The following is a 21,698-nucleotide window of genomic DNA, read 5'->3' as shown; positions in this document are numbered from 1 at the left end:
ACAAGAAATTACGATGACAGCCCCTTTCATGGGGGGGCACTGTTTCCCCCCCCCCTTGCAATGGAAGTCAGGCTCCAGGCACACCACCAAGACTGCTGCAGGAGACAACCTGAGCACCAACAGGCACACTGAAACTTTCTCAAGCTTTTTTTTCTCCTCCTGTATTTCCCAGAAGTGGCACCATGAACATCCAGCTAATTGCAGCTGTGGGCAGGTGACTTGCACTGAAAACAGACCGACTTGCACAAGATGCCAGTGCAGCGTCTGCTGCCTGCACACAAGGAAAGTTGGCCGTGACTTGGTTCCAGGATTTTCACCACCACCTCCTTTCCGCAGACAGCCCTGGGGCTGGTTACTCTCTTGCCCTCCTTTTCACCTGGCTCTGAAGGAGACCCAGTAAACAGAATCTGTTTTACAATATTTGTCCAGCTGGCATCACAACAAGGCACTTTAGCAGCAGGAGTCAGGAAATCAGCAGGTTCTGTTACTGCATTCCAGACACTATTAATTGTGTTCCCACAGCTGCAGGAACCAGCATGAGTGCAAACAGTGTGTGTGTGAATTATCCCTCTTCCTGTGCAGAAGCCCCAAAAGTCACCCTGGTCCCAGGACCGCTCCCGTTAATCTGAGCCTGAGGTGATATTCCTCATAACTGTTTCTTGCTGAGATGTTGCCATCTGGGATTCAAGGACCTTGCAAAATCCTGAGTGTCTAAACAGCATGGTGAAAGCTTAGAGATGCATCACCCTGCCGGCTGACACTCCAGTTGCAATCCAGTAAAATCCCTTTCCACGTGTCCTAGCTGAAACAGGATGTACGGTGGCTTCTTTCAATGTGCGCCCTCTGGGTCTTAGCTGGGAGTCACTGACACAGCTCGTAATGTTGTAATCCCCTCCGCCAAATCATGTGCGAGTGCATTGATTTTAATTTATTTTAAAGAGTCACATGTCTGATCATCTTAAAAACAGAACTCTGGACAGCTCCAACAATAAAACCCCCAAACCATAAAATCGTAAAACATAACCCAAACCTGCCACCACCTTCATCCCCTAGGGATGCCCCAGTGCCTGGGTGAAAAGCGCATCTTGATTGCCCTCTGGAAGGCTGGGGGGGGGGAAGGGGGAGCCGCCACAGGTATCACTGATGAACAGGAAGCCCTGCACTCACTAACAACAGATCTCCCAGTTTGATTACAAAAACTGGTGTGAGTTTCATTGTAACAGTCACATGCATAAATCCAATTAACAAATAATTTAAACCGGATACATTTTGCAATTATATATTTGGTTATCATTAATATATTAGTCATCATTTCCAAACTGATTTTGGGTGTCTCATTTAAATATAACCACAAAATTAATAACTCGGTTCAGCAGAAGACAACCTATAATTTCCTACACCATTTGGACTTTCGCCATTTAGCCAGCAGACATTAATCAAAAGGCTAATCATACTCTTGACTACTTTATGTACCAATCCTTCTGATACTGTATGCAAAAGGTGGTTTTTCATTTTGACCTCCTTCCCTGTGGAAACGCAGTTTGCCGTAAAGAATTCTGGGACACGTCAAATTCCCATAAAACTGCGATGCTCCTCAGAAGATGCTCATGCCAGTCATGTGGCAATGTGTCTTTCACTGATGCTCAGGGTTGCTACTCTTGATCTTCCACATTTTGATGGGCAACTGCAAAATGGCGCATTGAGACTCCAAATTGGCAGTTTCTGAAGACTGAAGTGGTAGCCACAAACATGGACATTGGAGGAGGGAGATCTTCAGGGTTATTTATTACTATGGCATTTCTCCACATAAATAAGAGATACATTCTAAAACTCAAAATATTGAAAAATAATACACACGTACCCTATCAGGATTCAGAACAGAGGACTGCAATCTTCCCAGACCAAGGGGTTGCTCTCGCAGCCCTCTGAGGGGAAAAGAGTGGGGGGGCATGGAAAGTCTCTCCAGGAAGGCCATCACATTCGAGAGCCTTTCAAGGGGGGTTAGGCCGGTGCCCAAACTGGCTGCTGCCTCTGCTTTACTCGCCTTGCACGCCGTGGCTGCTTTTTGGACCCTTTTGCTGGTTCTGCTGGCTGCCTCCCTCCGAATCTCCAAGCGGAAGCTGGATGTGGGCTTTCAGAGAAGATTTCTGTGGGGGGGGGGGAAAGAGATTTGGGGCTGAGTGAAGGAAAACCGGCCAATCGGAGAAGTCTCCCCTCCTTTCTGAACTAGACCAGCATCAGCAACCTGCACATCCTGCCCCCGCACACAGACTTAATTGGTTCCTCGGCTTCCCCTCGTTTGGCCCAGCAGATGCTGGGTGCACCAGCATATGAGACACATTGGAGAGCAGGTGAGCAGCCCCATCCCCCCTCTGCCTCTCCTGGTTTTTGGAAGGCCACAAATACTGGATTACTGGAGCAACTGACATGAAAACCATTTAATTCCAGGGAAGATGAGCAGTTTCTGGATCCAACCCCGTTGAGAGGGAATGCAGCCGGCATCCAAGCAGGTCCCTCCCTCGTGACAGTCACCGAGTCCCAGCCAGGAGCACTGGCTACAGACGAGCTTTGGTGCAGGCCTGCAGTTGCAGTGAGCTCTCCGTCCTTTGCGCTTTGTGACATCAAGGGCTCTGCCTCAGAAAGTAGGTCTTCAGAGATTGAGAAGCAGCAGCCGCAGGACAGATAGGAAGTGGGGGGTTCACTTTACCTTCAGCTTCACTGCAAGGAGGAAGCAGCCAGTCCTTTCCAGATATGCACCCTGGGCTCCCTCGCCCTCCGCAATGAAAGGATTAGCACAGCGGGTTCAGGAAGAGCAGCAGCACTCCAGTGGGCGTCACCTTGGCACTGATGGTGTCATTTGGGGCGTAAACACCCATTGACAGCTTGCCCAGCACATCATAAAGCCTATAGCCTGCTCTGCAGCCTGAGATTCCCAGAAGGCTCGGGGTTGTGGCAAATGACCGTGGGGCCCCATCAGTTCTGTTGTTCAGGACTGCGACCGCATACTGGCCATTGACCAGGGGCCTCTTCCATACTTCAAAGTTCTGCTTCTGTTTGAGAGACAAGCCGGGGCACAGAGCAGTGACCAGCCTTGCTCAGGGCACAGATACATTTTTTTTCTTTCACCCAACTTGCTCAAAGACTCACAACAGCTCCCTGCACCCAGAGAAAGGCTGCCACCCAGTGGCAGAAGTGCCAGGGCAAGGGAGCCGTTTTCCCAGGCACAAGACAGCTCTGCTCTGCTGAAGAGATTTCCCCCACACACACCCTGGCAAGGAGTCTGCCTTGAACTCCCCTCGGGTCCTGGTTAATGTAGATCAGGAGCGGATTCTGCAGCATGTCTTTGGCCTCCTCTGAGATGTTCCTCAGGTTGCAGGAGATGAAGAAGGGGGCTGCCAGGATTGCCCATAGCGCCGCCTGCACCTTCGACTGCTCGTGGCTCAGCCCAAAGTCACTGACAATCAGCTGGAAGGAGACAGGATGCCAGGCAGCCGGGAAGAGAAATCAAAGGAAGTCCCCCTTTGGGATCCCGCACACCCCGGAAGCAGAGCTGTTTCAGAACTGTAGAGTTGGGCACTGAAAGCAGAATTTCTAGTTGTGCATTTCACAGCCCACCTCTGCACATTTTCCCTTCACCTTTCCTGCCAATTGACCTTCAGGGTCCCTGAGGAATGGCCATCAAATCTCAAACCCTTCCCCGGGCTCAGGGCCTCGGTTAGAGGTAAGGAAGAGGGTCTCACCATGTCGGGGTCATTCCACCTTCCAGGCCCTGAGGCTGGCTGCAGGATATCCTGATTGTCTCCGTACCATTCGATGATGTGGAAGAGGCTGTCCCAAGTATCTTCAATATCAGCGTAATTTCTCCATGAGTTACAAATCTGGCCCAGTAAGGTGTAATTCACCTTAATTAAAACAAGCAGATTTATGGTTCTGAAATGAAAGGCAGGACTACTACGAATTGGAGAGAAGCAATTATAACTACTGCTATCCTCAAAACTGCTTAGTACATCAGAGGAAAACTAAATGGGGTTTATGACTGGAATACAGATTTGATTTTGATTTGATTTGCCATTTTATGCTTTCAGGAAGAATAGGAGGAAGTGACCTCAAACAGCCACTGGAAAGAGGCTTATCCAAAACCTGAGAGAGGTACTGACTCCTACTCCTCTGCCCCCCTGGCTGTCATCCTTGCCACACGCTTTTGTCTCCTTAACAAACCACAGCCCAGAGTTTCATCCTAGGTTCACAAGGTGTATTTCCTTCTTTCCACGGACTTCAGAGAAACATGCCTGTGAAAGTGGTCTGCTGCAGAAAGGCCCTTTGCTGGAAAAAGTGGGAGTCGGGGCCTGAGATTACCTTTGGCGGAAGACCCCCTTCGTAAGCTGGCCAACTGCAAGACAAGGCGATGGGCCTCCCAGTTTGGTTCAGCGCTCGGCTCATTTTGGGGTAGCCTGAAAAACGCCCAGAGAGGGTGGCAAGAGACCGTCAGTTGCACAGGCAGAGGCGGCTTAAGTTACTTCAGCCACCTCCCCCCACCGGGGGGTCCCCAGAAGCCATCAGCCTCCATTCCTTGCACGGCAGGGAGCTGTCTTGGAAGCCACTTTGAGAACCCCAACTCGACTGGCCTCCCTCAAAAGATGTGTTCTGATTTTCATGCTCTGAAGGGGAAACCCCCCACCGAATGTTCCCAACAAATTGCAATGTTGCCATAATGAGCAGCAACAACCTCGTGCAAACTCTGCCCCTCCCTGGCGGGTGGAGGCAGGCATGAAGTGTTGGCAGCATCAGGAATGAGCTGGTTTGCTCTTTTCCACCTGACCCCCAGACTCCCCACTCCCTCGTCTGCTCCCCCAGCCACTCTTCCGTCACGGGACAGCTGACCTGTGGCCTTGAGGGAGGAGTTGGAGAAGCAGCCGTCCAGCTTTAGCATGTCGACACCCCACTCTGCAAAGGTGTTTGCATCCGTTTCTACAGTATCCAGGGTGGTGCCCGGATAACCCGCACAGGTGGCATTGCCCAAGTCACTGTAGATGCCAAATTTCAAGCCTTTGGAATGAACCTGGAGGAGGAGGGGGGGAAAAGGGGGCTGAGGATGCCCAGTGCATAAGGGAGGAGGATCTGAGGGGCCCAACTGGCAGCCGGAGCTGAGCCGGGTTGCTGCATTGTGAGACCCTTCCTGGATACGGCTCTTAAGGCCTGGCCTGGGCTCCGTTTTCAGATGGATGCAATACAGCATGTCCGACTGTGCTGGGTTAAAGAGGTCAAGCGGTTCTATTTATGTGCAGCCTTGCTTGATCACTAATGAATCATAAAACACAGGTACTTGATGTTCCATACTGGGGCTTAAAATTAGACTTCAAGGTAGCCAACCCGTAAGAGATGTTTTCTTATCCACTGGAAAGCTTTTGGCCGTTTTAGGGCAGGCCCTCCCCTGCACTCACATAGTCAGCCAGAGCCTTCATCCCGCTGGGGAACCTCTGGGGGTCTGCCTGGAGCCTCCCGAGGGCATCCCGCTTGCCAGCTGCCCAGCAGTCATCCAGGGTGACGTACTCGTAGCCCAGTTTCTTCCACCCGTCTGCGGCCAGCCGGTCAGCCATGGCCTTGATCAGCTTCTCGCTGTTGGCAAAGGAAAGGCAGCCTTGGTCTCCTAGGAAGCTTCCTTCATCCCAGGAGGAGGGGGCAGGTGGAGCGGATCGTGGGAATCTCTTCCCTGCGCAAAACCCATCTAAGCCCTCGCGATTTCTGAAAAGGCGTTCCGACGGTCTCCGGCACCAGCTTCACCAGCATGCAAGTTGCGACCCTCGCGCTCCCGCACCTGATGCAGTTCTCGGGGTCCTTCGCGCAGTCCGTGTTGCACTTGAAGCGCACCCAGGGCTCCCACCCCATCGGGGGCGTCCTCAGCAGCCCGTTGTCCAGCGGGGAGACGCGACGGGCCAGGCCGAGCAAGATCCCCAACGCGAAGAGCAGCAGCGGCCGAGTAAGCGAGTCAAAGGCGCGGCCGGGCATTTTACAACTCTACTTCGGGTCTTTGGCAGCGACGCGAGTCTTCCCCTGAGGTCGTCAGAACAGGCGCCAAACCTCCTGCCGCGTTCCGCGCCGGTCCCCCGGAGCAGAATCTGCCTCGCAGCCGAGACCCCCGCCCAGCTGGCGGGCTTCCCCAGAAGGTGCATTGCCTCAAAGGGAGCCCCTCTGTGACGTCGCGACTTCGAACCCCGCCTCCACTTCGCACCGCCCACGGGGGGATACTTCTCGCTTGGCGGAAAGCCGCGCGCAGGCGCACATCTCCATCCCCTAGCGGAGGGGCAAGTCCCCCCCCGCCCTCCGCAAGCAGGGCATTCCACGCCTCCCTCTCTCGTTAGCGTCCGGACTGCAAACGGCTCTGCCTATAGGGCGGGGGGGGCAATTTCGGACAAGCACTGTCCCTCTTTAGCCACCCTCCTTCCTGAGTTGAAGGATCTCCCGTTTGCCCTTTAAAGGGGGAGCTCAGATAGTGCGGGACCGTAGGATCGAAATGATTGACCTATCACAAGCGTCCATCCACGCAAAGTAACCAATGGGCAGGGAGCAGCGTTTTCTTCCGACCAATGAGAACGAGAGGGAGAGCAATCTCGGCCCGGCCCTTTGCCCGAGTCGTCCGTGGCCCCTCCCCCGAAGCGACTGCCCGCTTCCACCACCGTTTCGCGTGGTGGCGCCTGCAGGGGGCCTCCGGTCCAGAGGGGGCGCTCTAGCTCCCGTGGCCAGAGGCCCAGGCCGGAAGGGGACGCCGGCGAGGCGGAAGCAGCGGAGGGGGGGAGAGAGGCGGAGGGCCTGGCTGGCCGCGACGCTCCTCGAAAGCTGCCGACGCCGATTCCTCCGCCGACGCGACGCGGCCCCGGCCTGAGGGAGCCGGAGAGGCCGCAGCCAGAGCGGACGCGGGCGCGACGACGGAGGTGAGCTCGCTCTGGGCCGCCCGGCTCCCCCGGGAGGGGAACGGCCGCTTCCCCCGCGCCGACCCCGGCCGAGAGGCAGGCGGCCGGCCTGCTGGGCTTCCGGGCGGAGGGGGAGGCGCCCTTCTGGAAGCGGGGACGGGCCCGGTCCGACAGCGCCTCTGCTCCCCCTCCTGCCGGGCCGCGGAGGCCCTGGCCTGTGCCCGGCGCTGGAGGCTCCCCTGGGCCGCGTCGCCCCCTCGGCCGCTGGCGAAAAGTAGCCTCCCCCCGCTGACTCCCCACCCCCCGCCGGCCCGGGGCTTGCCCGCCCCCCCCCCCCGAGGAGCTCCCGGCACATCTTCCCGGGACCGTCGTCGCATTTGCTTCTTTGTGATCCGCCTTTCGGTTTGGGAGCGATTCTGGCGCAGTTCGAGTTTCGTCCCTCGTTCTATCAGAGTCTTTTTCGTGTTTGAATGGGGAGCTTGTGCTACAGGTGGGCTGGGAGGGGGAAAGGGGGTCCTGGTTTGTTCCCTGCTGCCCTGGAGAGCTTGTGGGCAGGAAAGCAACTTATAAATGGGATGTGTGGACTAAAATCATATTTGCAGAGTATTCAGATTATCTACAGGATCGAGACCATCTTAAGGCACTTGGGATGATTTATAATAATTTCTTATTGTAAATCTTCAAATGGTGATTTTCTGGTGTGGTTCCTTTCAGAGGCTTGGAGCCCCAACCGGTAATTCGGTAGAAAGATTAGTTGAACCAAACCTAAGTTGTTAAGTGAGTTTTACCCCATTTTGCGACCTTTCTTGCCACATTTGTTAAGTGAATCACTGCAGTTGTTAAGTAACACGGTTGTTTTATGTGAACCCGGCTTCCCCGTTGACTTTGCTTGTCTGAAGGTTGCAAAAGGGGATCACGCGACCCCAAGAGGCTGCAACTGTCATAAATATGAGTCAGTTGACAAGCAGCTGGATCACAGGACCATGGGGTTGCTGCAATAGTCATAAGTGTGAGAAAGTCATAAGTCACGTTTTTCAGTGCTGTTGTAACTTTGAACAGTCACTAAATGAACTGTTGTAACTCGAGGACTGCCTGTATAGTAGCCTTGTTCTTTGGTTTGGCTTTCCTTTCCATTTTTGGTGTTACTGTCTCTGTTAAAATGGATTACGTGTTAAAACGGACTCTTGATTAATGGTGAGTCTCTTAATCGTATTGTAGAATAGATTTTCTTAAAATATGTTGAGGTAGACCAGTTGTCTGGAATATTTCAGAAATATTTGAAATTGTTAGCTTCAGTAAACTCAAATAAAAAGTCCTGCACTGTTTGAAGTATTTTGTTTTGCTCTAGATGGTGAGGCTTGTCTTGATAAATTTCTTTAAAATATGGCTGTATTTATTTGCATTTACTTTTGTTGTGTAATAGTTTAGGATTTATGTTGCAATATTTGGAATGAGCTAAAACAGCCAAAATTTTTATAACATCTTAATGTGCACCATGTTTTTTGTGAAATAGACTTGATTTTGTCAGATAAATGAAAGGGTTTATTGCTGTTCGCTGGATTGGTTTAAAATATATTGCAACAACCTTGCTGGGTGGATACCTTGGGGGAGTGTAGTCCCAAGTATTGGGAAAAGAACTTAGTAAAGGTGCGTTGTAGCTTTCCCCCCCCCTTGGAATTAGAAATATGGTTGTTTTTTAAAAAAAATGAGATTCTGCAGGTTATTATATTTGTATAGATCCCAGTTTCAGAGGGTATGATAGAACACAGGCAATATTGCCTAATTTATTTTCTTGGTCTAAATTAACAAAGCTAATTAACGTATGGATCACTTCAGGTGAAAACAACTAAAGATTTTTTATCAAAATAATTAATATAAACAAACTTCTTTTGTAAACATGGATTTTATTTTTTTAGAGTTGATGTTCAATAATTTAGGACTGATATTGGAATTGAGTATTTCCGTAACTACTCACAAATTGTTTTGCAAGCCACCAACAGGCTGTGACTTTTGTTTCAGAAGCTGTGCACTGAAGACGAGCGTGCTCAGGATAACATGTCCAGTGTTCCAGTGGACAGAAGCATCAGGCTGCAGGACATTAAGAAAGGGCTGCAGTTTATACAGTAAGAACTTTGATAACTGGACAGCTGTGTCTGAGAACTGCTGAACCTCTGCTTAAAACGTGACAACATTTTTTCTTCTTATATACCTTGTGCTAAGTTTATATTAATTATTAGCTAGCTTTGCTGTTACAAAATAAAACCTGGGCAAAAAATTCTCTTGATGCACCGTTTCTCATATGTTGTGTTGCATAGTACTCTTTAATTCGCATTTGATTGCGTCTTTATTTTGGAATATCTACTATATATGGAACTGCACATTCCGCCCTGTTAGCAATATGAGATTTAAGGTGCTGGTACTTACCTTTAAAGCCCTACATGGCTTAGGTCCGGGATACTTGCAGGACCATCTGCTGCCGGGAACAAATTCCCATCGTCCAGTACGCTCACACAGAGAAGGCCTCCTCAGGGTACCGTCAGCTAGGCAATGTCGGCTGGCGACCCCCAGGGGGAGGGCCTTCTCTGTGGGAGCACCAACCCTATGGAATCAGCTCCCCCCTGAGCTTCGGATAGCCCAAAACCTCCAATCCTTTCGCCGCGGCCTCAAAACACACCTGTTCCACCAAGCTGACCTAGACTGACAGGCATTTTAATTAATTTATATTTAGTATTTTTAATTCATTTTTAAATTCTCTAATTTTTTATTGCACTGATGTTCTCAATTTCATTTTATCTTGATTTATGTACTTATTATATGTTTTATTGTTAGCCGCCCTGAGTCCTTCGGGAGATAGGGCGGGATATAAATCCCATCAATAAATAAATAAATAAATATTATATACTCCAATCATATTTCCTCCTTGGTGTTTTTGGAGATAGTCTGGATTGCAAAGTTCATTCATGTGGCAAGTGTATAGTGGGGGTAGAAGCCAAGATCGAGAATTTCAGTGGCAAGTGTCGGGTGTGCGAGATCCTTGAAGGTGATCTGATACTTTATCTTTGTGGTTTCTAGGTCTACTCTACCATACCCTGGGTCTCAAGAACAATATGAGGTAAGTGGCCTTCCTTTCTGAACTTCTTTACCTGAGGCATTGTGGTCTCAGCAGTAGGTAGAAACTTCTAGAATCTTGGCTGTTGTAGGATGTGATGATTTCTCTTACCTTACTGACCATGTCAGCATTGTCTAATTAGTGATTGTTAGTAGTGGTTGTGTGGAGGTAGCAGAAGGGCTATAGGTTTCAGGACTTCCTTGCTGTTTTTGTTAGATGGAACATTACTCCAGACTGATATAAAGGTTTGCTATGAGATGCACCTCTTTGCCCCTCTGTCTGGAGCCACTCCAGAACAAGTTACTGACAATAGCAAAGAGCTGCAGAACTGCCTGCGTGACTTACCCGAGGATTTATGTTTCAGATCTTCATACGAGAACTTGTTAAAAACCTGTTTAATGAAGGAAACGATGCATACCGAGAAGGTGATTGGGAAGGGTCACTGAACCATTATTCTGAGGCTTTGAACATAGCCGATTATGCCAATTCTGAAGGAATCAACATTTCTGATGAAATATTAGAGAAACTGCATGTTAATCGTATAGCCTGTTACTCCAAGAAGGTAGGTGCTTCCTAAAAATGCTCATGGCTTATCAAGAACTAGGTTTCCATTCTGTAACACTGGTGGGTGTGGTGGAATCAGCATTTTGTCATCCCAGGCAGTTAACAGTATAGTAGTAAAAACAAACACTATATGATTCTTAACACAGATATAGCAAAATAGAACAGTTTCATCACCATAAAATGGCAGTAATAATAGCAGTCTTGGCAATGAGCATTCTAAGATCATAAGAGCTTAAAAAGTACCTGGCCTGAGCTCCCTGATGTACATTTTGTGTTTGCGTGTGTGCCATGTGCTGTCTTGGGATATGCTTGCAGCCTGAGATTCAATTCACAAAATGGTTGACACTGTTCTGTCCTTCATTCTTACAGGGGTCGTATGATAGAGTTCTAGAAGAATGTGGGATAGTTTTAAAGTTGAATGAAAATAATTTCAGAGCCCTTTACCGGAAATCCAAAGCTTTAAAAGAACTGGGAAGATACAAAGAGGCTTACGATGCTGTGGCAAAATGCTCCCTCGCAGTGCCCCAGGTGCGCATGTCCTGACAGCTAGTCGGGGAGGGGGGGGCATTAATAGGGTTTACCTGCATGTGGTTTCAAAACAACAGAGAATAGAAAATTCCTCTAAAATAAAAAGTTGCTGGAGAAGCTTGATTGTCCCTATCTTCTTTGTGCTAGCAATCCCTTGGCTGGGGAGGGAGTGAATACATGTGCAATTACTAGGTATTGCTGTATTATTTTATTGGAACGTTGCATGTGGCCTAGAATTGTAGCTGACTGAGGTGATAAATGAACCTCAAGGATGCATAAATGTACATCATTACTTTGCCTGGAGACTCTGCAAGGATGGTTAATGTAGATTTACCGGCATCCCCCTCCAGTGGCCTCCAGGCGCCTGTTGGTGCACAGTCCCGACTCAGAGTAGCTCCCTGCAGGACCCAGATCAGGTGTAGGTGGCATCGATGTACCTGATGCCGTTGTGTGAAATTTCTAACAAATCTTTTGTGAATAATTTGCATTAGATCCTCTTTTTATTTAATTTCTAGGATGAAAATGTAATAAAATTAACTCAAGAGCTTGCTCAGAAGCTTGGATTGAAAATAAGGAAAGCCTACGTTAGGGCAAAAGTAAGTGCAAATAGTTGTGTACTTCTGAAGTTTTCGCCTAATGCGTCTGTTACTTACAAGGATCTGCTTCCTTGCAGCCTTCCCCCAACTCTGTTTCTGGAGAAGTGGCAAAGGTAAGGTTTTGTTCTGCTTTCTTTTTAAATCCTGTTAGTGAAGTAAAAATGTGGCATGGTTAAAAGAAACATGGCTTTCTCAATTTTTAAATATTCCATTTGGAACCTCTGTCTGCTAGAGGTTGGTTTAATTTAAATATTTAGAATAACTAGCTCTTACGTTTGAATGGTCTGTGTGCTTTTCTCGCTTAGGATTTTTAGCCAGTATTCCCCTTTCATAACTGAAGATAAAAGTAAGATTTGCTTTTGAAAGGAGGAGGCCAGCTTGCTGATTTCAAGCTTCCCACGTGAACAGCACTGGAGTCCTGCTTCAGTGGCCACTTTGCCAAAAGCAATTGGCAGTTTATTGAAAGTATATATGCCTCCTGACTCCCAGCAAATTTAGTGGTTAATTAAAAGGATATCTGGTATCAAAATTGCAGGAGCATCTTGTCTTTTACTTAGCCGGGTCTGACACATTTTATAAAGCAGCTGGCCTAAGTTTTTTGCTGTTTATACCTCTGGATGACAAATCTTTTGCTTGCTTTCAGAGCTCAAATTCTTCTGTGGAAGACATTGAATCAGGTGAGGCCTCCTGGACTTAACGGGAGGACGGGTAAACAACCGCATCACTTTGTGTGGGTCAGCTGGAGGTGGCTCTGTCCGTTCTTGCTGGTTTGAATTTCTGTGGGACGGAGATACATTTCTCCCCTCCCAAAGTCTACGTTGGGTTCCCTTGGCTTCTAAGTGGGCAAGAGAGAGTCAGGGATGAATGGTATCCAAGAACTGGAACAGCTGAAGGTCCCTCTGTGAGGTTTTGTCTGCAGCCTTCTCCTTGCCATTCAACACACGCTGCTTAAGAACCTGTGCTTATTTATTTCTTCGTAAATGTAAGGGGTAACGTTTGCTTATGTGCCAGACAGTCACACGTCTCTGGATCTGTTGCAGGAGCCTTGCCTCTCTTCTGGGGAAAGCATCCATTGGTACTTTCTTTATCAGTGGGGGCTGAGAGAGGATGTGGCAGCCTCCAAGCTCCTTGTCCTTTGAGAATCTCTGCTAAGAGCTCTCTTCCCGAACCAATATCTCTTTCAGATTTTTCCAGTTGGACGGAAAAGATTCTTTCTTCCTCCTCCACTTCCTCTTCCCCTTCCAGTTTTGCTCCTGAATTGCCAAGTGACCTGCCTCCGTTAGCAGCTGTGTCCCGCATGGCTCTGCCGGCGGAGAAGACTGCTCTCTCCGCCCCTCCGCTGGCCAACGGAGGGCCCTTCTCTATCCCGGACGGCTGCTTGGACTGCGAGGATGGGGATGACATTATTGGAGATGAGCTGGATGAGTTGCTTGATTCAGTGTCTGATCCTGGGGATGGTGGAATGGTCAGTCCCCTCGCTTTGCAGAATAGGGCTGAGGGGGAGGGGCTGCCTCGTCCTCCAGTGCTTCTCACAAGCTCCCCGGGGTCTTCTGTGCGGCTCCTTCCTTTGGGAAGGGGGAGGTTGGAGCTGCATTTCTGCACAGCCCGAGTCCTCGTCTGTCCTGCGGCTTTCTCATGAAGCCGAATCAATCTCGGAGGGAGTGAAATTTTGGCAGGGACCTGGGCAGAATTGACTCGTGTTGTAGGCTGCGGTCTTTTTCTCTTCCTTAGCCAAGTGCCGTCGTCCGAGGAGCCATGCCAACCGCCACCATGGCTCCCAGCATCCCATTCTCTGCCCCTCTGCTTGGGACGTTGTCAGTTGGGGCTCGATTTGTTCCTGCTGCCTCTCTTTCTGAAATGTATTCCCAGCCCCTGGTTTCTGCCCTGGACAACTTTTGTTCCTCTTTAAATAGTTTCTCAATCAGCGACTCTAAGAAAGGTAAGGTCAGTCTTAAGCAGAGCCGAAAAGGAGACGTGCTCCTGTCCAGGGTTGCAGCCCTCTGTTGAGACGTGGGCCTCAGGAAGGCAGCGCCACATCGGGGCAGCAGTTTCAGGGGGCAAGAGTCAGAAGTCCCGACTTTCCCACCTGAAATCAAAGGTGGTCTTTAAAGGGGACTGGATTCTCACAGAAAAATGCCCATCCTTGTCCTCTGAGTGAGACCATTGCCCATTTTGCTTTGTGTGCATAACTAATATGTACCAGACTAACGTGGTGTTCTTAATTCCAATAGATATACCCAATTCTCTTTCTAGAGATGTCAACGCAGCATTAAGCAGTAATTCTCCTCTTCGGCTTGTAAGTATCTTTCGCAAACACTTTGCAGTTCTAATACAGTTTAGTGCAAATTTTAGATGGGTTTGTTTTGGTCATGTCTTTTTTTATTGGAATCGTAATCTCGGTACATTTTAAAACAAGCTAGGAGACATTTTAAAACATTTGAGGCCTGGATTCAAATCTCTGTCAGGCCCCAGGATGGCCTTGGGGTCAGCCGCAAGGTGGTGGTAATGATAAGGAGCAGAGGAAAAGATCCCTAAAGAATTCCCTGGGTTCCTGGAAGAGTGCAGGGCAAAAATGGATCCCACGGCTGTAGTGAGACGGTTTTCCAGCAACAACGCACCTGTTTCCTCCAACAGATGAATGGTCCCACATGTTTGTTTGGGTCTGAGACCTACATGGGGATTGCAAGTCCAGCTCGCAGTGACTATTCTGGCGTGTTCAGCAGCACACCTGCCAACGTGCCTGTGCCGACGGCAGCCTCTTTGGTGGCGAGAAACCCCCTGGAAGGCACCCATGAGCTCAGGCAGGCCTGCCAGGCTTGTTTTATCAAGAAGGGTGAGGAGCTGGGAGGGGGCCTCTGGGGCAACCTGGGCTTTGATGGGGGGGGAAGGCAGCGCCCCACATTTTAGCCTTTCAGCCTTTTCTGAGAAGGGCCATTATCCTTTCTGCCCTTCTTCCCTTTCTGCTTTAGCTTGAGCTCTTAACCGCTCCTTCTTTTGCTTCCTGAAAGCCTCCCTAAAATACAGGCTGACTGGACAAGAGGATGTTTTGGTCAGCATATGCAGCTGTGTGTACGACATTTGCTTTCTACGCATGAAACCTGCCTTTTTAGGTTTTATAACTCGGTCATATAACCTGGTTTTTCCCCTTTGTTTGATTTTCAGTATATATAACTAGTAGAGATTACCCTGCCTGCCTTTCCCATATGTTAGTTTCAGAGCATTTCAAGAGCAAGAATGTAGAATGTAAAAATTTACTGTTTCTGAAAACAAAAGAGAACAAGAGAACAGCCTGCATCAATGGAGATCACACTTCATATGGACCTCGTTGTGCTCAGCTCAGCTTCTACCTGTCGAGCCCTGATAATGTTAGCTTCCAAATTGCCCCATTCCAGCATTTAGAAGCTAGAGAGAATCAAATGGGCTGGGGAAAAATGGGTCAAGCTTTGTAATCTCTCTGCTGTTTCCCTTAGATCCCAAATCATTGGAGCACACTTACCATCTGAACTTAGAGCACATATGTAAGAAGGACATCCTGATTGGTAGAATAAAGAACTCTGAAGATAAATCCTGGAAAAAAATAAGGCCAAGACCCACAAAAACCCAGTATGTGGGACCATATTATATATGTAAAGGTAAGGGTGCCCTTTCTTGGATGCTTGTTTGGGAGCCCCCTTTCCCCAGAGGTCTGGGGCGGGGAGCAGGATTTCCTTATTGACTTTGAAAGGAGGTTCCCTGGGGGGCCCGTGGTTTCCCCATTTCACACAGGGGAGACCCAACTAGGACCAGCCAGAGGCTCCACCAGCCTCCTCTCTGCCTCACTTGCTGTCTGATGGTGCTGCAGATGTGGCCGCGGGAGAGGAATGCAGATATTCTGGCCACTGCACTTTTGCCTATTGTCAAGAGGAGATTGACGTGTGGACCCTGGAGCGGAAAGGGGCCTTCAGCCGTGAAGTCCTCTTTGAAGGCAGCGGAGAGATCAGCTTGACAGTTTCCCGGCTTCTTCAGGAGCATCACGGACTCTTCATGTTTCTGTGCGAGGTGCATTTCTTCTTAGGCCACACGAGGGAATTTTACCATAGAGCCCCCTGTCGCTTTAGGGAACGGCCTCATTAAGGGTGGGCCGATGGTTCTGGCTTAGGCTGCCAGTGTCTCCTCTTCCTGGGTTGTTGTTTTGTCATTAGCCTTTTAGCCCCATCAGACCAATTTGTCCTGGCAGCAACGTGGCCTCCACAAGGACCTCGTGTAGGCTTCTGGGAATGGAAAGCATAGGTGTCAGCTATCTGCTCCTCATAAATTCTAGTTGTTTTTCTTCTGATTTACCAAACCAGCTACTCAAATAAGCCTAAGAAAAGGAAAGCTGCACTTTGCTTCCCACCTCCCACCAGCAGCAGCGCAAAAGGCCAAGGAGGCTCGTCTTTTAGCTGCCTTTTCTGTTTCAGCATCTCTTGGGCTGCAGAGCCAGCTTGCTCCTCTCTCCAGGACTGTTATTTCATCCCCAGAGTTACTCCTCCTTCCCAGTTTTCTGGTCTTGACTGCCGTTGGGTTGTCCCTTGCAAGCAGAATTGGTCAGGAGTGGATTGCTTGTTTTGTTGAAGTGCCTTGGTTTTGCATTCCAGAAATGTTTTGAGCATAAACCCAGAATAATCAGCAAGAGGAATAAGGATAACTCCTCTTCCTGCTCTCACCCTGCTATGCACGACTTTGAGGAGAACAAGTATGTCCCTTTTCTGCCTTGTAGTTCGAACGATAAAATGTGCAGCTTTGTTTCTGGTGTGCACGTGTGCCCCTTCTCCAAGACTCCCATTGTGTCCCTTTCCCCATTGAGAATGTGAGTGCGCAGGAGAGGATGGCTTTAGTAAGAAAAAGAGTGCAAGTGTGTTTCTTAAGTTCCTAATTAAAATGGCTTACATGATTTTCAAGGACATTCTTTACTTACCCTTGACCTTTCTCTAAAACTCCCCAACCACGCAACCTAGGTGCCTTGTCCACATTTTGCGAGAAACGACCGTGAAGTATTCTAAGATTCGACCCTTTCACCCTCAAGGTCAGCTAGACCTGTGCAGGCATGAAGCTCGCTATGGCTGTTCACGGGATGATGAGTGTTTCTACGCTCACAGTCTTGTCGAGCTCCAAGTGTGGATGATGCAGAGTAAGACAGGTGAGACTCTGCTTTTATAAAGCTCTCAGCCCCCTGGGAATTAGGCAGATAGTTCCTCATCCAGCCATCCACATGCTGTAAAACGCTTCTCTAAAATGTGATTGCTGTTTAAGCAGAAATGTTTTAAGAGCCCAATCTTTTCTTCTGTTTTTGGTGTTCTTTGGCAATAATACTTTGTGCAGTACTATGAAAGCAGAAAATAATTTGTGTGTAAGCTGATGTGCAATCTTTTGCTTGTCTTATCTGAAAGTAAGCATTGCTCGTATGCCTGGGCAAGATCATCCCACTCGAAGCTATTTAGAAACCCTGCATCACAATTTCGAACTGTCTGTAAAGTAGTCTTCCTCCTTGGCTCTTTCCCTTCTTGCAGGTATTACTCATGAGGCTATTGTTCAAGAATCAAAAAAATATTGGCAGAATCTGGACTCTGTTGCACACGGAGCACAGGTATTTCTCTTAGACTGCCTCACAAAGGGATCGAAATACTGTACTGACTTGCAAAACAAAAGAAAAAATCCCCTCCTAAAAGTTGCTTTAGGTTCAATTCCTGTAGATGTTGTAGTCTCTCTTGCCTCTCAGAGAAGAGTATACTTAAAGAGGAATACCAGAAGCTAACAAGCACTCTAAAAGCTTAAAATGATGTCTTCACTGTATCGGTCCCTTCGTTGCTCGCTGGGGAAGATATTCCACAGGTGCTGCCACAGAGCGCTGTCCATGATTGCCACCCCCCCCCCTGCTCCTGCAGTTGCTTTCACTTGGGGGGGAAAAGTTCCTGAACCAAATCCTAAGTTTCAGATAGAGCCACCTATGGGAAAGTGGCCTCTATGGCTTTGTCCTTTCTTCGTGGGTAGTTAATGGCCCAAAGAATCATTTTGATCAATCTAAAATGCCTTGTGTTCTGTTGTGTCTCTCAAGATTCTCAGCAACCAGGTGAAGCACGGTTCCCTGAATTTGAAAATGAAGTTTGTCTGTGCTCAGTGTTGGAGACATGGCCAAGTTAATGAGCCAGACAAAAACAGAAAATACTGCAGTGCAAAAGCCAGGCACCCGTAAGTCTTTTCCGCTTTTCAAAGGCGCAGGGGGGCAGCGAGTGGGTTTACCTGAGTTATATAGTTTCCTGTTCAAGTAGCTACTCTCCTTTTCTCCACCACTGGTCCGATCAGGTTGCCTGTCTGCCCCTGACTTGGCTGACAGCAGAGCTTCAAGCTGTGAGACCAAGCCATGGGTCTTTCCTTCTGCTGTCTGATCTCAAAAGCTGCTGTGCTAGGCCCGAATAAAGTCTCCAGCTCTACACAGGGCTTCAGAGCCACGAAAGAGTTATAAAAGGTGCAAAGCTTTTGAGTTCTCTGCAGCTCTTCAGCAGCCTGCATCGGTGCTTCTCAACTTTGGCAACGTCTTCAAGCATTGCTGGCAGGGGAATTCTGGGAGTTGCAATCTACACATCTTACAGTTGCCAAGGTTGAGAAATGCTGAGCTCTCACCTGAAAGTGGGGCACCGTTAAAAGCCCCAGAATCTGCAGTTAAGATGGACTCAGGGAGGAGACTTTAGGTAGGCACGCTTGTCCCAGGATGATGCCCAGGTGCTGCCAGGCCCTCCTGGAGCGAGGCAGTAAATAGTTGTTGGACACCAACTTGCAACTGGGTGATACCTGTTTTGGAGGGGATTGTCAGTGGTGTCCTCAGAGTTTTTTCCAGAGCCACAAGGTGAGACATTTCCATTTGTGGGAGTTCCATTTTGTTTTGAGGCAGCCATCTTGAGGCAGTGATGTAGCTGAGTGGGCCTTTCCTGTACAGGTGGACCAAAGATCGCCGTGTCATGCTGGTGATGTCAAATGAGCGCAAGAAGTGGAATACAATTCGCCCCCTTCCCACAAAGAAGCAAGTGCCTTTGCAGTTTGATGTGAGCATGTCTCTATAACTTGCTTTTTTCCCCTTTCCTAATTTGTTCTTCATTAGAGAAGCAACTTTGCATGTTTTCCAACCATTTGAATATTAACAAAAATCCTAGAGTAAGAAAGTAAGGATAAAATTTACCTTAAGGGAATGGAGGTAATTTATTTGGCTCTCATTTTTCTCTGAAGGTGGTTGCAAGGGATACTCTGCAGCCCTTGAGTCAGGTGGACTGAGAGAGCGGCCCAGATTTATTCACAGGGGTCCCTGCCAAGCCCTCTGTGCCATCAAAATCACTGGCAGGCCAAACTTTGGTTCCTTTGTCTCCTCCTCCTCCTCCCATCCAAGCCCTTGATTGCCCAAAGCTCTTCCTCTTTCCCCTCACTCCCAGGTAGAACTGACTTGTCCCTGTCCTTTGTCTAGCTGTGCAATCACATTGCATCAGGCAAGAAGTGTTTGTATGTTGGGAACTGCTCCTTTGCTCACAGTCAGGAAGAGAGAGAAATGTGGACCTACATGAAAGAGAATGGCAGTAAGTAAATCATTGCTGAAAGCAGGAAGCAAATTCACAGGCTCTTCCTAGTAGATGGGTCTCTCTTTCTGGGGATGATCTGGTTAACATTGGGCTTCCGGTAGTCTAGTTCCTAGAGGGAAGCATTACCTTAAAGATCTGAGAGAATAACCCCAGGTTTCTGTGACAGAATTAAGGTGTGTTAATAAGAGTCCTTGAGTTTATTCCATTAGTAATAACTCGCTTCTTAGTTAAAGCCCACTCAGAGTTTCCTTGCTCAGATGTCACTTGCTGTGGACTTACATGAGCTCCTTTCCTTCAGTTCAAGACATGGAGCAGCTGTATGAAATGTGGCTGAAGAGTCAAAAGCCAGAAAAAGGAGAGGATCCAGTCCCTCAAGCACACAGAGAAAATGGGAAACAAATTCATATGCCAACCGATTATGCTGAAGTCACAGTAAGTCACAGAGACGGAGCAATTAGCCTGGATTCGGCCTTCTTGCTACGCAATGCATGCTTGATGATTGTGTGGCCTTTTAGCAGAGCGAGAGTGAGCTTTCTGAGGGGCTGAAGTGCAAGAGGTCAGGATGTCCAGAATCTCCTGTTCTGGGTGCAACCTAAGCATGCCTGAAGCCAGCCCTGGAGGCTAGTAGCAGCGCCCTCCGCCTTACATGCTTATGTGGCTTTGCGGGAGGAGCCAGCAGGTACACCGAGGCCCTCTCAGCCCCTCTGAACACGTTTCATTTCTGGAAAGCTGCAAGTTTGGCTCTGTGCAAATTACTTAGATTTACCCGTGTGGCTGCCCTACAGTTTTCCTTTGGGTTGTATCAACAGGTGGACTTCCATTGCTGGATGTGTGGCAAAAACTGCAACAGTGAGAAACAGTGGCAAGGCCATATTTCTTCTGAAAAACATAAAGAGAAAGTTTTCCACACCGAAGATGACCAAAATCGCTGGCAGCATCGCTTTCCAACTGGGTGTTTCAGCATTTGTGATAGGTAGGCTCCTTCTGAAAATCTGGGATCTGCTTATTACATCAACAAAAAGGCGGCAGTGATGGGTTATGATTCCCAGTTTAGCAGAGTTGGAGTAAAACTGTTAATCCATTTCACTGTCCGTACATGCCAAAAAGTCTCTACTTTGCCTTTTCAGTAGCGAGCAGAACTGATGTTAAGTTTGGCAGCAAGGCCAAACCACAGTAAATAAGCCGCCCCTCCCCTCCCCCCTCTTTCACTGCCCGCTTAGAGAGGCTCAGCGAGGTTGGAAGCTGGCATGGATGGCAAAAGGCCTTGCCTTGTGTCTGGGGTTGTGTCTGACCGTGGGTGCCGTGCACTGAGGCTGTATTCGAAGAAGGGGTGACTCGCTTGTTTCTGTTGTGCAGGTTTATCGCTGGGGCATGTCTCGAGGGAAATAACTGTAAATTTGCACACGGACCGGCTGAACTCCGCGAATGGGAGGAGCGGAGACACGTCTTAAGGATGAAGTTCAACAAAGCCCAGAAGGACCACTTGATTGCTCCCAACGATAATGACTTTGGAAAATATAGTTTTTTGTTTAAAGATTTAAACTGATATGATAACGATGCATTGTGTTGCCAGATGGAAGCATAAAATCAGAATTTGACAATAATCAAAAGCATGTGACAGAAGCTGCAGATTTTCTGCTTTTATTGGCCCGTATTGTTCCTCCTGAAGAACAAAATGTAGTAGATGTGTTAGGGGGAGTAAGTTGGCGGGTCTGTCTGTGCTCTCATGAAACAGAACGGTGAAGTTATAATAAAAACCACAGCCTGAAGTCTTACGTGCTTATTCGCCTTCTGTTGGACAGAAGAAAGTTGGAAAATGGCCAGAGGAGGGTGTTGTAATGGCAAGGGAGCCCCCTCCGGCTGGCCTTTCAGCTGAAACCTTTTAAGGTAAGCTTCTTAAAAACAGAGGGTTTGAGCTCAGAAGAAAATGATGGATGAAATTCTTCAGATGTTTTAACGGAGAAGATTTCTTTAAAAACGTTTGCTATTTATCTCTATGTAGGTTGCTTAATAAAAGGATTTTCTTATTAAAAAGATTTTAAGCAAAATAACCATTTAACGACTATATGTCGAATGGGGTATTTTTCTCTATTTGTATGTTTCAATATAACTTACCAAAAAGGATCTTGGAAGAGAGATGCGTATTACTTTTTTGAGAATCAAGTAGTTAAGAACTTTGTTTCTTGGTCTTTACTGTTAAATGATGACTTTGAAAGATTCGGGTTGTATGTCAGTATTGTGTATTGTATGGACCAATATTGCCTGTAATAAAAAAATTTTACATAAAGACTTTCCTAAACCCATCTCCGTCTCCTAAAAGGATCGTTGATAAGGAATCCCACCTGAAGGGAGACCCAGAGGTCGGCACCTGCCTGCCAGCCGGGAGGGGGGCCCACCTGGCCGGGCGTCG

The 21,698-nt window shown here is 48.2% G+C and overlaps 2 protein-coding genes across 2 annotated transcripts; one reads left to right on the top strand and one right to left on the bottom strand.

The window, feature by feature from the left end:
• Positions 1-1,888: 1,888 nt before the first annotated feature.
• LOC310646489 (alpha-N-acetylgalactosaminidase-like) lies at positions 1,889-6,423 on the bottom strand. Its single transcript, XM_083372981.1, has 7 exons — positions 5,816-6,423; positions 5,442-5,616; positions 4,882-5,059; positions 4,357-4,451; positions 3,741-3,902; positions 3,268-3,465; positions 1,889-3,050 (listed from the first exon to the last, which is right to left on the bottom strand). The coding sequence occupies exons 1-7, from the start codon at positions 6,004-6,006 to the stop codon at positions 2,790-2,792; spliced, it is 1,260 nt and encodes a 419-aa protein (XP_083229107.1). The 5' UTR covers positions 6,007-6,423; the 3' UTR covers positions 1,889-2,789.
• Positions 6,424-6,553: 130 nt separating this feature from the next.
• ZC3H7A (zinc finger CCCH-type containing 7A) lies at positions 6,554-21,591 on the top strand (the record flags this gene model as incomplete). The annotated part of the gene is given in 24 exon segments (XM_083373173.1): positions 6,554-6,787; positions 6,789-6,929; positions 8,928-9,031; positions 9,981-10,020; positions 10,382-10,579; positions 10,951-11,109; positions 11,625-11,705; positions 11,783-11,818; positions 12,349-12,382; positions 12,890-13,170; positions 13,437-13,644; positions 13,937-14,001; positions 14,340-14,538; positions 15,176-15,337; positions 15,547-15,743; positions 16,322-16,419; positions 16,682-16,863; positions 17,234-17,310; positions 17,779-17,912; positions 18,658-18,763; positions 19,177-19,285; positions 19,587-19,720; positions 20,098-20,261; positions 20,645-21,591. Coding segments are annotated over 24 exon segments (3,333 nt in total). The 3' UTR covers positions 20,835-21,591.
• Positions 21,592-21,698: the final 107 nt, after the last annotated feature.

The sequence above is a fragment of the Vipera ursinii genome (genome assembly GCF_947247035.1).
Source record: "Vipera ursinii genome assembly, chromosome: 13".
Classification (NCBI taxonomy): Eukaryota; Metazoa; Chordata; class Lepidosauria; order Squamata; family Viperidae; genus Vipera; species Vipera ursinii.
The sequence above is the reverse complement of the archived record's forward strand: the minus strand, read 5'-3'. Positions and strand labels throughout refer to the sequence as shown.